Genomic DNA, 15,590 nt, shown 5'->3' with positions numbered 1-15,590 from the left:
TTGCAGACAAATCTAGCAACGTCTAGATGTTGTAAAACTCGCGGTTGTTGCTTCAGGAACAGGAGGTCCGGTGTGCACGTTATAGAGACCTTGGTGTAGAAAAGTAAGCTTTTTTAATTTTTAGTTAATTGCAAAGGTTCAGTGCCGTATTTTGTGTGGAGACCGAGAGGTACATATCGCATCGCAATTTAAATGTAAAATGAAATGGGATTTACGTCATACTGTTCTGCACCGACTGAGCTAATGAAGACGAGTATACGCCAGTAAGTGTGCTATGAGGGAAATCTTACCCGGGTAACGACCTACGGCCAGCTGTCAAGGGTTTATTTACGTGCAAGTCAATGTGTGCACGGGACCACTGAAGTACTTTCTCGGTCAACAACGGCAGCGAACACCGGGCCTCTTGGTTAGCGACTCCAGAGTCTTACTGGGCCACCGCGGCCCCTTTGTCGTAATTTAAAGCGACTTGACTTTTTTTGTTTGGGGTAAAAAATAACAATGTCAATTTAAATCACTTTGAAGTGTTGATTTGATTGGGTAAGCGAGCCTTTGTCTTCGTTTCGATTTTTTTTGTTTTGGGGGGGGGGGGGGGGGAGGGGGTGACCGAATGCCTTGTATCATAAGGTCTGTCATTGAGTCAAGTGGCGTGGTTTCGACTCCCCGGTTGTACGTGGCATGGAGTGGGATCGCCTCTCCAAACTCGTGGGTTTTGTCCAGGTCCTTCGGTTTCCTCCCACTGTTACAGACCCCTACGCGCAAACGAATTATTGAAATAAAATTGAACCATATGTTAGTTCCGAACTGACCTAGTTTGTGTCGAGTGGACGTTACCCCCCCCCCCCCCTCTATCTGAAGCAAACAGATACCCCCGTGTAAATCCCGTGAGCCAATGATAGCTCCGTGAGTATGACCCATACGCACAAGCGAATTATTAAAATAAAGCTGAACCATATCAAGCTGAACCCAAAATCAAAATGATCTAGTTTATGCAAAATGGACGTTAAACACATAATACCAACAAACTAACTTAAAACTTAGAATATATGCAAAGGAGGTGAGATTTGGATGTCAATCAATCAAACACCCGTAAGCTACACATTTATATTGCTTTGAACCTGTGTTTACAAATATCAAAATAAAGAATAAATTGTTGATATATGTCGTACTAGTCTCGGTCACCCAGAACCTCCTAGTCTTCAACATACGGAGGGTCTGGGAAAGTTGTCAATATTTGACGTAAAGTCCATTGCCCATGCGTAACCGGGAGTTTGGTTTTTAATGTTGTTGATTATCTAGTCTCTTTAGCCAAGTCAAGTAAGAGTTGCGCCCCTTCCCACAATAAATCCCATAATTCTTGCATTAATAATATAAACAAACATGAATCGTGACGACGAATTAGGATTAATTTTCAAAGCATAAATATGGCCCATGAAGAGAGAAATTTTACAATAAAAAATTAAGAGTGTTAGATATTGAACTCGCATGCAATAACATGGATGTTTTGAAATGACATTCTTAAATTAATTCCATGGGTGTAAACATCTTGTTTAAAAGGAGTTACCTCCCTTAGACGTTGTTTATGGCAATGTAATAGACCGGATTATCTAGCCAATTTTTCTCAAATGTTGACAACCCATTCAGACTAATATTCGTAGAATATTTTTCTGGATGATAGAAACTAATGTCGTACCGATCTTTTTCAAAGGTTCAATTTCCTGTCTGTACTGAAACTTTAACCATGCGCTAAATCTATTTGTAAAGGCCAGCTCAATTTTTGTCATGGTCGCTGAGAGCTATAAGAAGGTTATGGCACGTGATTGTTGGCGAGATTGTAGGTTAGGGTTAGGGTAAGCATTGGGGCTAGGTCCAGGGGTAGGGTTGTGATTAGCGCTAGCCCTGTTTACATCTCGTGACCTAGGACGAAAACTGGCCTTACCATTTAGCACTAACATTTGACCATGCGTTGTGTGACAACCAATGTGCCACCTATAATAATTACGACCCTGTCTATATGTGACTAGATCTATTTCTTAAGGCCAACTCAAGATTTCGTCAAGGCCACTGAGATGTAAATAAGGTTAGGACACGTGATTGTTGGCGAGATTATAGGTTAGGGTTAGGGTTAGGGTAAGCGTTAGGGCTAGGTCCAGAGTTGGAGTTAGGGTAGGGATTAGCGTTAGCCCTGTTTACATTTCGTGACCTTTGACCGAACTTGAAGTTGGCCTTAGAAATAGTTCTAACCCCTTCTATATGAAATTCTTTACTTCATTTTTTACTTCCTATTACCGGGTTATTGAGTACTGTATTATGTATATCTGCCATTTTGATAATTGCACAACAGTCACCTCTACATGAGGTGACGAGCGTATTATATGAACCAAGAGCTGAGCTTGACGTCATCGCAATCATCCTAGAATTGTGACGTCGAAGTCTGTCAATCGATGCCCAATTGTCCAAGGAACGATCATGTTAAGTTTCAAGTCGATCGAGAATTTGAATTTTTTTTTTCGAAGAGCGTTGATCCTAGAAACAACAAGAACAACAAGAAGATGAGTCCCTGGTCCAAACAGTTAAAGTACCTAACCAAACCGGGTATCGGGAAATGAAATGAAATGAAATGGGGTTTAACGTCCTACTGTTCTACTTTACCTGGGCTAATGAAGACGGGCGTACGCCAAACAGTGTGCTATGAGGGAAATTTTGCCCGGGCAGCGGCGCTACGGCCTACTCTTATATGGAATTCCAACTGTCAAGGGATCTTTTACGTGCACGCCAATGTGTACACGGGACCTCGGTTTTTCGTCCCATCCGAACGACTAGACAGCTGTTCTTGTCAGGCCCTCCATCCTGCATCACTGACAAAGGGAAACCACGCCGGGTATAACCACGCCGGGTATAGGGTTAAACCGCTTTACATATCCACTATCGTCACTCAAGGATTTTAAATGTATTAAAATACCACAATACACCTACATATGACAAATCGGTTATAAATAAACAATAAGACAATAAGACGTTGTAACACAATTATACCAGGAAATTTAATTATTCTGTTGAGTGCCACAGACTTGACACAAAGGTGTGTCATATATTATATATATCTATTCATATATATTTAACGTTTATTATAATTGTCCTTGTACCTACCAGCCTTGCCCACATACATACGTGACGTAAGATTACAAGTTTATCCAGGCGCTTTTTTAGCTCTTTATGACAGACAGCAGATCAGAAATTAATTGACTCAACTGTAGCTTCTACGGGTGTACATAATAGTGGCAATCGATATTTTCTAAATCACTTTTCATTGATTTTCATTCGCTTTGTTCGCTGGCGGGCAGGAGGTCACAGCTTGAGACTTGTAATTCGAGAGTGATAACAGAGTGACAGCCGAAAGAGAACGTGTCTTAGAAGGGATTGTTTGTAAAAGGTAGTTTACATTGCTTGTTAGCTGATGATATGGCTAAGAGAACAACGGCTGAAATAGCACATATCGTTGTAAACGTTGTGTGCTTTGTAATAGGTAGGTACCGTATTATACTAGTGAATAATTATATGTAATTAGCTTGTATCATACCCACATATCTCGTATGTAATGTTCGATTGTTTTAGTATACTAGTATACTATATACACCCTTATCTATGTGTTATAAGGGCACATATTACAAGTAGGTCATATTATTTACAAATTTAGGTCTACATATGTCAAAAATATATATATATGTGTTTGCTCTTATGTTACCTTGGTTTATATAGTTTTGACTAATTACATAGCCGTTGAATGTCGTATGGGTTCTTCATTGTGAAATATATTTATATTTCTTATAAGGTGACACGCTTCATTGATCTTTCGGTTGACCCCGTTATAAGGCTTTTCTCATTTGTCACAGTCCATGTTAGCCCACTCAAGAAAACGTTGAAAAAAGACATTTAAGCCGTATAATTAATTATTTTATTTCTTGTAGCGTGGAAGAATGGCAAGATTAATTATTGACGTCTTAAATTCTATATTTAAACCATGGCAATCCGAATTCTTACATGTTTAAGTTTTAGCAATATATCCGATAAATTAAAATGTTTATTGTATCGTTATATTCACCAAGGACAGCATACACAAGTGTGCCGTTGAAACAGAAGTCGATCATTATATATGAGATAGCATCTGTGGTGATCATATATGGATGTAAATAAACATCAAGGGGTTTATATAATTAATGAGAATCAATATAGAGCTAAACACGAGAATTATCTAAACTAACCTAGAAAGTAAACAACCTATATATAGAGAGAGAGAAATGGGGTTTAACGTCCACTCAACACAAACTAGGTCATTTCGGGACTAACATACGGTTTAATTTTATTTCAATAATTCGCTTGCGCATAGGGGTCTTTAGCAGTGGGAGGAAACCGGCGGACCCGGAGAAAACCCACGAGGTTGGACAGGCGACCCTACTCCTTGTCACGTACAACCGGGGATTCGAAACCACGCCAGTCGACTCAATGACAGACTTTATGATACAGCGCGTGCACGCTAACCATTCAGCCATCCAACCCCCCAGCTATATATACCTCGGTAATTAACGATACTAATAGTGTGTAGTAACCCCCCCCCCCACCCCACCTCCAATAAATAATTAAATAAAAAACAAAACAAAAATATATCCGAAACCTATAACACCGGGATGTATGGGCATGCATCCCCCCCCCCCTCCATTTGCACCTCAACAAAAAAAAACCCCAAACAAAACAGAAAAACAAACGAAAAAAAATAAACCCCAAAAGTAATTCCCTTATTAGAAAATGGTGATTTGTAATGTCCAATGAGATGTCTAAAATATAAGTGAAACTCGATGTCGAGTTCGTACACTCCCTTCAATGCGATGTCCATCTAAATACCGCAAAAATAAGGAACCCCCTTATTAGAAAATGGTGATTTGTAATGTCTATTCAGATGTCTAAAATATAAGTGAAACTCAATGGCGAGCTCGTACACTCCCTTCAATGAGCAGAATGCTCACGACCAAAGCTACAATGTAATGGGGTAAGATCTAATATTAAAACAGTGAAATGTCATTAGGCTATGTCTTATCTGTATATGTAATGATTAATTTCCCCCCAGTTTTCCCCAAGATAAAGGGTTAATTTAGTTATCTTGTTTATCTAAATATATTCTAGAAGCACGTGATTCAATTATAAATATGATAATTATAGTAGGCTAATAGGAAATGAATTTAAAAAGGAAATATTAATAAAAATTTTTGAAACACGTCATTTGATCATAAAATGATTCCCCCCCCCCCCCCAGTTTTCCCCAAGATAAAGGGTTAATTTATTCATCCTGTTTATCTAAATATATTCTAGAAGCACGTGATTTAATTATAAATATGATAATTATAGTAGGCTAATAGAAAATGAATTTAAAAGAGAAAAATTGATAAAAAATTTTGAAACACGTCATTTGATTATGAAATGATTCCCTCCCCCCTCATCTTGTTTATCTAAATATATTCTAGAAGGACGTGATTTAATTATATGATAATTATAGTAAGCTAACAGAAAATGAATTTAAAAGAGAAAAATTTATAAAAAATTTGATCATGAAATAATTTTCCTCCAGTTTTCCCCAAGATAAAGGGTTAATTTATTTATCTTGTTTATTTAAATATATTCTAGAAGCACGTGATTTAATTATTAATATGATAATTATAAATAAATTTAAAAAGAAATAATCGATAAAAAATTTTGAAACGAGTCATTTGATCATGAAATAATTCGACAAAGTAAGTCTATATTTATAGAGCTTACTCAATTGATTATTCTAAATCAATTTGCATTCTCTGTGAATTGAGATATGAACTGTTTATTATAGTTTAATCGAAGTATTTACACAGAGATTTATGATAATAAATAAACTACTAAGTGAGAGGTAGAAATGAAATGGGGGTTTAACGTCCTACTGTTCTGCTCTGAACTGGGCTAATGAAGACGGGCATATGGCATACAGTGTGCTATGAGGGAAATTTTACCCGGACAGAAGTTTGCCCCAACATCGACGATATGACCCACTCTTATATCGTATTCCAACTGCCAAAGCATTTTTTACGTTCACGCCAATGTGTACATGGGACCTCGGGTTTCGTCTCATCTGAACGACTATATATACGTTTTTCCTTACTCCCTGTGTCGTGTACGATACCATGACTACATAACGGATCAGTAGTTCGGACCAGGTTTATTAATCCAAAGCATTTGTGTAGAAAGCAAGACATAAAAACACGACTTGAACTAATTCTTCATATTTGTATATTATTTCAGTTGTATTGTTAGCTGCATTATGTGAAACGATCCACATCGAACCCTTTAAACGAGGGTTTTTCTGTGATGATGATACTATTAGATATCCCTATAATGAAGATACAGTATCAGTTGGACTGGCGTTTGCTCTAGGTTTCATCATACCTATCCTCTGTGTAAGTTAAATAATGTACATTAATTAGTTATCCGGAGAGCGATGGTTGGAGGGTTATCGCTTACTTTCAAACTCCTAGGACAGGGTTCCCAACTCTAGGGGGTCTTTGGCAGTTCTATCCCTCAAGCGCACGAATTTGTAAAATATGACTGTAAATGGGGCTTTCTATAGAACATATCTTGACGTTTCTAGCTCATGCACAAATTTAGGAAGACATAAAAACGGAACCAAATTCTGCCTACTAATAGACAGTTCAGCAGAACTGCACAAAAATCCATAGACAAATAGAATGACACGGGAACACAACATAATTAGCTACATATCTACACAGAGAAGGCAATTTAATTAGAAACCTAACATATACTTCTTTTAGGGACAAAGTTGTCCCGATGCGTTTGAAATGCACAATGTTTATAAACATAAATCCATCGCCATGACAACCAGATAGTCCCTATAATATACTATTCAAAAAAAGTAGGGGATATTTGATTTTGGGGGCATAATACTAAAATATGCAAATGACTACGAAAAAAGTCACTATAGAACCTAACAGAAGAAACATTTCCAGTTACATGTGACGCCCAAACGCACCAATAGCTACCGCATGGAATGCAGGTGATGCTTGGGATCATCATGGGGGTCCAACCCAAGATTTGCACGACTCTGACTTTGAATGTTACAGTCATTGTGGCATTGAATTCCAGGGTGGAAACATCAGTTTAATTGTTTTAGTGACCAGAAAACAAATTTTGATATGCGTCGGCTTACCCAAAATGAAAGGTTACGTGCCCTTGGCATGCTACAGATCGGCACAACACAGGCGGTTGTGGCGCGGACGATGAATGTTTCTCAGTCTGTCATAAGCAGGCTATGGTCCAGATACCGTGATACACAATCTGTACAGGACAGACCACGCTCAGGTCGACCAAGGGCGACAACTCAAGCCCAGGATCGATTTATCCGTACCTTGGCCTTGAGAAATCGTGTCATCACAGCAAATCAGATCAGCGCTCGTCTTCAAACAGACACTGGTGTGAGAGTGAGTGGCCAGACGATTAGGAATCGACTGCATAGGGGTCACCTTCGCGCCCGACGTCCTCGCGTGATCCCTTGTTTGAGAGATCATCACATTCAGGCAAGACGTCGTTGGTGTAGGGATCGTCAACACTGGGATAATCGACGCTGGAGCAATGTGATGTTTTCAGATGAGTCAAGGTTCACTGTTGATTTTTTGGACAGACGTAGGAGGGTGTGGCGTCGTCGAAACGAGCGCTTCCAAGACGTTAACGTCATCAGACATGATCGATTTGGGGGTGGTTCTGTTATGGTGTGGGGAGGCATCACTGTTGCTGGAAGAACGGCTTTACATGTTGTTGCAGGGCGTGTTACAGGCCAGTACTACCGGGACAACATCTTGGCAGTCCATGTTGTGCCGTTCGCACGACGTCATGGCCGCCGTTTCATCTTCCAGGATGACAACGCAAGATGTCACAGGGCCAAAATCGTTACAGGTTACCTCCAACAACAGAACATCACCACATTACCTTGGCCAGCACTGAGTCCCGACCTCTCCCCCATCGAGCATGTCTGGGACATGCTTGGACAGAGGTTACGTCAACGTCAACAACGTCCTGCCAATGTCCAAGAACTTGCTGCTGCGTTGCAACAGGAATGGGACAATCTGGACCAAAATGACCTTAGACGTCTCATTAGGAGTATGCCACGTCGGATCAATGCTTGTTTGGCAAACAGAGGAGGATTTACCCGTTACTGACTTGGTTGTGATGCTGTGGTAACTTTGCTGTTTGACCCCGGGTATCATTTTACCCTTATAATGGTCAGTCTGTGCCCTACTTAGTCTTAACGATCATTTGGAATAAATCGATGAATGTGAACTTCATTTCATTTTGTCATTTGTTTCTTCGTCAGTTTCATTAGGTGACTTTAATAACACTTAAAAATCAAATATCCCCTACTTTTTTTGAATAGTATATAGCATAAGATTAAAAGGTATACAGTAGTCTCCTAAGTCACGGATTAAAAAAAAGAGTTTCGGACACTAAGGATGACCCTAAAATTTGTAATCTAAGTGTATCAATAAAACTTAATCCTTTTAGGTTAAACTTGTCTATGAATCGGGAGCCACGGTGGCTCAGTGACTATGACGTTGGCACACTAACCTGGAGGTCCAGTGTTCGGTTCCTGTGTTCACAAGTTCATAGATTTCCCGGCGCGACTCCCCCTTGTCAGTGATGCAGAACGCAGGTCTAGCAAAGGCCAACTGATGGTTAATCGGACGCCCCGTGTACATATTGGCGTGCACGTAAAAGAACCCTTGACAGTTATAATTCGATATAAGAGTAGGCCGTAGTACCGCTGTCCGGGCAAAATTTCCCTCATAGCATACTGTATGGTGTATGCCCGTCTTCATTAGCCCAATGGCTACAGAACAGCTATGAAGCTGATATAAAAATATATTTTGTATATTTAGATTTTAGCATGTGAGTGGATCAAGTTCACTAGTAGAAGAGAAGAAGAAACCAAACTACATTATTACGGACGATTTTTCTGGACTTTATGTGTAGAATTTGGGATTTTTTTGTTTGGTGGAGCTTTGTGTCAGTTATGCGTCAGTATCATAAAGTTAACAGTTGGACGGTTGAGGCCTCATTTTGTAGCAGTCTGTAACCCGGATTTTTCAATTATAAATTGTTCAGTTGGCTACGTCACTAATTTTGTCTGTCGTGGAAGTGGACCACAGCTCCGCGAAGCAAGGTATGTCTTCGTCATCTGTTTTATTTCTGTTGTTTCTTATTCCTGGGTCCTGTTTCACGAAATTTTAACTAAGATAAAATCCAAATTTTAGTAATTTGATTGGATAATATTAAATTGATTTTAGTGCTTAACCAATCAAAATTGAAGTATCTACTAAAATTGGATTTTATCTTTAGTTAAGATTTCGAGAAACAGGGCTCTGTTAGGATTAGTAAATCGCAGTTTTAGTTCATTACAACGTATGTTATTAATCTATAAAGACTTTGGCAAGTGGATTTTTTTCCCATCCGTATCAGGTATCCATATCGTCACGTGATACGTCGCGTCAATGTAGTTTTAGAGTTTTGACATATTTCTCACCGCGTACGTATGCGTAGCTGAGATGAGCTTAGTTCTATTACAGTATGATGGCAGTTATCTACCAAGATCACCATCAGTACTAGTCCAGTGAACTGGCCTACACATTTCTGGAGGGAGTAAAACTCGCTTGACAGTCGCTTAGCTATTAAAAAACATTTAATGTCGAATCTTTTTAAACTCGATTTCGATTCGACAGCAATTTTTGGTTTCACTAATGTATCATTTCAGAAACTTTACACCCCTTTATCATAGAATCACGTCATTTGCAGATTTGCAAGGTCCCACCTCCCTCAATTTGGCACGTAGATCAACTAGCATGCAAACAGACAGAAAAAATATGAAAATTCTGAGAAAAACTCATCATAAATAATGATTAAATTCCAGTCTTTATCATGGTTAAAATCACATCAAATATACACCTTTGTGTTTTAGGATACACATAGATTCATAAAAACGCTATGGCACAACATTCCAGTGTCTAAAAGTAGCAAAAAAAGACGGTAAAAAGATGATGATGTTATACGGACATTTTTCGTATGAAAGCTGTTCGATACAAATTTCTGTATCCGTGTGCCGTATCGTGTATGAGAAATACACACACATTGATGACGTCACAAGCAAAATCGATACGGGAACGTGATAGGGACCAGGAATTTACCTTGCCAAAAGTCTCTAACGAACAACCTGTTGGGACCGTATAGTAAACTTCTCTGATCGTCATCAGCGAGTGTTATTTACAAAAATGATGAGTTGAAAATTTGTTAACGTTCGGTATCCACTGCAGACGAGAGGGTGCAGTTAAATCGAGTCAGCGCCACTTTTGATAAAATGTCTGGAGAGGCAGTGTTTGATCCGATTACTTAATTCCCAGTCGGAACCTTATCTACCATCGATGTGTTGATTAAACCGTGTAAACTTAGATCTTGTCAGTACCCCCCCCCCCCCCGCCTCTCCCCTCAGCATAAATGTTGTCTCTCCGAGTCGAGTATTGTTCAAATGTAGTCGGGGTTAACGCCCTACTTTCTGAACCAACCAGGGGGTGGATGGCCGAATGGTTACCGCGTGCGCGTGGTATCAAAAGGTCTGCCACTGAGTCAACTGGCGTGGTTTTGATTCCCCGATTATACGTGACAAGGAGTAGGGTCGCCTGTCCAATCTCGTGGGTTTTCTCAGGGTCCCCCGGTTTCCTCCCACTGCTACTATAGACCCCTACAGGCAAGCGAATTATCGAAATAAAATTGAACCATATGTTTTCCGGAAATGACCTACATTGTGTCGAGTGGACGTTAAACCCCATCTCTCTCTCTCTCCTATATATAAGTGAAACTGTGGATATTGTTTTAAAATGGCGCCATTCAAAGGTAGACAACATCAGTGTTCTCTAGGGCATATTTCTATCTGGTTAATTCTAAGTCTTATTTAGAACACTTATTGTTTAGACAATCTGATTATAATACAGATCTATATTTCGTTTTGTTTTTTATACTTTCGATGGCCTTACAGTCCTACACTACATGAAGATCTGACCGGTTGTAGCGATAGGCCGCGTCAGAGGTCATGCTGGCGGCTTTTGACCTATGACGTCAGACATTTGATTAACCAATAAGTATTGGTGTTACTGGTGAATTACCCACAGTTCCGTGCAAAACACGCCTAAAGCTCGCCGTAACAGACCGTTTCATTAGCTAATAGCTCAAATCATTTGTCTGCGATATCACCTCGGTGGAAGCGGACGTAAAATACAACTAACCCATCATCATCATTCAGAACACGTCAACGATAACTCTTTCAGATCCTAGTATAGTAAAGTCAGGTAAAACGAAATTGTGAACTATAAAAACGAAACGAAATAGGATCTGTGTTTTAATCAGATTGGTTGTTTAGACAGATAATTCGATCATCTAGATTTTTATTTGATTTCGGATTCACTGATTTGGGTATCTGGATTCCGATATGAAACAAAAAGAATAGATTCTGAATCCACCAGAAAGAATCTGTTTGAGTCGTGCAACCAAACAGAAATATGTGATGATTTTCGTCATAAAGATTACACTTTCTTTTTTAATTTTCAGATTGTCATTCCCCAGTGGTCATTCCAGTTATATCGGTTACACAATGATGTTTACAGTGGTGAGTTGCTGAATCTATTAATTTCGGAGTTACCCCCCTTTGATCTTTATACTTTGTCAGTACATTTTTTGTCTGGAAGAAAAGTTTGACGCTTTAATGTCTGTTCGCCCTGCACCAACCAGACTGACAAATCCTTATGAGCCTTCTCGGCTATCTCCGGAATCGAAGCAAGCACTTCCAAGTTAGTCTGAAAGTGCAATAGGGACCTACTCACCGAGATTCTTATTTGAATTTCCCATGTAAGAATTTGGAAATGCTGTGATGTTTTCTAATGAAATGGGGTTTAACATCCTACTTTTCCGCTCCAGTCGGGCGAACTAGTTAAATAGGTGTAGGCCTACACGGGACCACGGTTTTCCATTCCACCCGAACGACTAAAGGCTGTTTCTTGCCAGACCCCCCCCCCCCCCCGTTCTGTCCCATTTACAAGGGGAAACGATTCCGGAAAATCCCGAAAAACTTTCTTGGCCAACACCAGGATTGTACGCGTGACCCCCAGGTCAGAAAACGATTGTCTTGTTCACTAAGCCACCGACTTCAGTGCCTGGTTTTACTTGAAACGTCATAATATTATTATATTCCATAAACATTCAAGAAGATGTTGTATTTCTTATTATCGCGCATGATTTCTGCATCTTCAGTCTTTTTGTTGATTTATATTTCAGTTATATTTACACGTAAAAGCTGAAAGACGACATTGTGGTTTAGTGAAACACGTCATACAGTTCGGAGCGGCCATGACAGCAGTGTATGTATGTGTATCACGTGTAGCAGATAATAAGCATCACTATACTGATGTATTGTCTGGTCTATTTATTGGAGCTTTGTTTGGAGCTTTAGTGGTAAGTAAAGCTGGGCATTTTTAAGGAATCTTAAGCACCGAGACATAGGAAGTTCCAACTGTGCTCGAGCGCGAGAATGCTTTTCAATTTTGGGCATAATTTAGAGTGAGTTTGGGCTATACCCAGGTCTCTACTAGAGACAGCACTTCAAAGTAAACTTTCCTGTCCAAAAAACTAAGCAGCAGACATCGTCGGCAAATGAAACCAAAATGATATGAAATGGGGTTTAAAACACCGATTGCGCTAATGAATACCGGCATACTCTATACAGTGTGCTATGAGGGACATTTTGTCCGGACAGCGTCGCTGCGACCTACCCTTCTTTCGAATTAAAACTGTCAAGGGTTCGTTTATTGAGACAAGGGGGGAACCACTCGGAAAATCATGATGAATTTTCTCGATCAACATCGGGATCGAACTCGGGACCGCCTGGTTATGTTTGTGGAGACTCTGCAGGTCACAACTTTTATCCGATTTCGATAAAACCTACCATATGTATGTTTATATCTGCAGATCTGGAATAGGGACAATTTTGGCAGTATACAGTAACTTCCTGGATTATTGCATGAAAAATCACATTTTTAGATTGTGAACCCCCTAGATGTCACAATCGTTTTAAATTTTATTTTTTGAAAAGCTCAAACATATGTACATATCTTTGTTCCACCATAATCACGGATTGTTGCGAATTTCTTGAAAATCTGACATCAAAATGACCCCCCCCCCACCTCGACACAAATACTGGAGTTATGCCCCTTGCCTTTTACACACAAAATGAAAAATATGTAAAGCTTTATTTATCTAGTTCAGACGACACCAATGAGACTAAATAACACTATTGTAGACATTCATATTCTCACTAATTAATAGGACACATTAGGCGAAATTTTACCGCGAATTATTTGGGCGAACCCTTCGCTTGTTAAATATGCGACATTTGCCCGAGCTTCGGCCGACACCATTCGCCATTGGTATTAAATTTTGTCGCTGAGGACCAGTGTGTCCACTACGTCTAAGCGTATCGCGACTCCTAAAATTTCTCAACCAATCTAAACAAAAAATGGTAACCTCCAACGATATAATGTGGCCAAAAGCGTAAAAGCGCATGCATGAATTAAGTTTCAGACGAGTTATTCGCCGAGAAATCAGACACAGGCATTCGCCTTGTGTGTCCACGGCGGTGGCCATGTTACTTCGGTCTAACTATAGGCCAACAGAATTAACATAGTGTGTCAAAGGCATACAAATCTTCAATACACACATATTCTTTACCAAATGGCTAAATACAAGCGGACGTTACACCCTAGATATAATCACCCATCCTATTATTCTAAGGGGTTATCCAAGAAGTTTTAAAATATATGCACGCATTAACCCAAAATAAGATGACCTTCTTTACTAGAATTATGATACCAATACTAATTTGTTTATTTATTATTTCAGAAAATTATACTAGCAACTCATTGGAAATCTGGTAGTTTATCAAAGACATCATCAAGAGACGTGCTTCCATTACGTTATAAATCATCGGAAACAGTACATACTATTAATAATGACTAACCATATCATGAATACTTTACTTACTGTGATATATCTACAAATATTCGTACATATCAGTTAATTATAAGACGGTGTCTGTATGTTATGTTTTTTTTATTATTTAATATTTAGAATCAAACATTGTTTTGACGTGTACTGTGATTAATCATGAATTGACTAATTTAAGTAGTCTAGTATATATATTTTGTTTGAGAATATAGTCCGACAATCTAACTAAAATATAGATCTATATTTCGTTTCGTTTTTTATACTTTCGATTGCCTACACTACAAGTGTAGTAAAGACAAGTAAAATCTAAATTTTGAACTATAAAAATGAAACGAAATTGGTTCTTTGTTTTAATCAGATTGATAGTCCGAAACAGTGATCAAAATTAATGGGATTGGGAAGGAAAAAACACCAATAAGGCCGTTTTTGGCTTAATTTTATGTGAGTTCAAAGCTACCATGAATATTTGTCCTTAGGGCAGCTCTATTTATAAAATAGTAGACCGGACCGATCTCCAGCTGAAAAAAAAGTAAAAACATTAAATTTGATGACTATGTGTTCTTGCCATATAAATTAGGCGTGGTCACAAAAGGTATAAAAAACTGACGACTTTGATATAGCAATATTTGCCGACTATGTACATTTAAAGGCAATAAGAATACACATTTTTGTTTTTTCGTTACATAAATTTGCAATACACTTTTTATGATATTAATGTATATACAGTTGAATTTCGTTATTACGAACTCGTGTCAGTCGATATTACCGAATTATTCAAAGGCAATAAAAATACACATTTTTGTTTTTCTTTACATAAATTTGCAATACACTTTTTATGATATAATAATGTATATACAGTTGAATTTCGTTATTACGAACTCGTGTCAGTCGATATTACCGAATTATTTCGAAAAAGAATCAAATAGACTAGATATGTTGAATGATGATTTATATTATATTATACATGTACATATATCAGATGCTATTTATTTGTTTTTAAATATTTTAATAAATGGTCTATATGGCATATTTAAGTATTTATTTTAAAGAGAAAGAACAGCCTGAACGTTTATTATTTCAATATTATGCACATATTTTTTGATCATATTGTTTCTACCTAATTCCAATGTTCATCTCTTTAATTTTTGGTTCAAATTTGTTCTATAAACACCACTTCATATAAAGGTTGTGACGTCAAGAATTTGTTCTGATAATGTAACCAGTTCTATATCGGTTCGATTGTGCTTGGATGCCGAATATTCCCCCCTGTGTTTCATGAAATAAATATTTTTATATATTATTTTGTTTATATTGTTGTTTTTTTGTTCATCATAAATCAAATTGGTTTATTATAGTGTTGATTCGTTTTAATCGTCGCGGATTTCAGATTCATTATTCAAAAGAATAACAGTCACAAAAATGTTCAATCGTAAAATGGGGTCAAAAGAACTGTATAATGAGTTTAA

The 15,590-nt window shown here is 38.3% G+C and overlaps 1 protein-coding gene across 1 annotated transcript; it reads left to right on the top strand.

Annotated features, from left to right (window-relative positions):
* Window positions 1–3,174: 3,174 nt before the first annotated feature.
* Window positions 3,175–15,424, top strand: LOC126820324 (phospholipid phosphatase 1). The gene is made up of 6 exons (XM_050548190.2): window positions 3,175–3,523; window positions 6,316–6,470; window positions 8,961–9,244; window positions 11,677–11,734; window positions 12,400–12,576; window positions 14,020–15,424. The coding sequence occupies exons 1-6, from the start codon at window positions 3,460–3,462 to the stop codon at window positions 14,134–14,136; spliced, it is 855 nt and encodes a 284-aa protein (XP_050404147.1). The 5' UTR covers window positions 3,175–3,459; the 3' UTR covers window positions 14,137–15,424.
* Window positions 15,425–15,590: the final 166 nt, after the last annotated feature.

This window comes from Patella vulgata, chromosome 5, assembly GCF_932274485.2.
Source record: "Patella vulgata chromosome 5, xgPatVulg1.2, whole genome shotgun sequence".
Classification (NCBI taxonomy): Eukaryota; Metazoa; Mollusca; class Gastropoda; family Patellidae; genus Patella; species Patella vulgata.
This window is presented reverse-complemented; position numbering and strand designations above follow the sequence as displayed.

What these genes read in the sequence shown, in the direction of transcription:
- LOC126820324 (XM_050548190.2), top strand. Translation starts at nt 3,460, where the DNA reads ATGGCTAAGAGAACAACGGCTGAAATAGCACATATCGTTGTAAACGTT. An exon ending in CGTTGTGTGCTTTGTAATAG is followed by an intron (nt 3,524 to 6,315) that starts GTAGGTACCGTA and finishes ATATTATTTCAG; the next exon opens with TTGTATTGTTAGCTGCATTA. An exon ending in TCATCATACCTATCCTCTGT is followed by an intron (nt 6,471 to 8,960) that starts GTAAGTTAAATA and finishes TTGTATATTTAG; the next exon opens with ATTTTAGCATGTGAGTGGAT.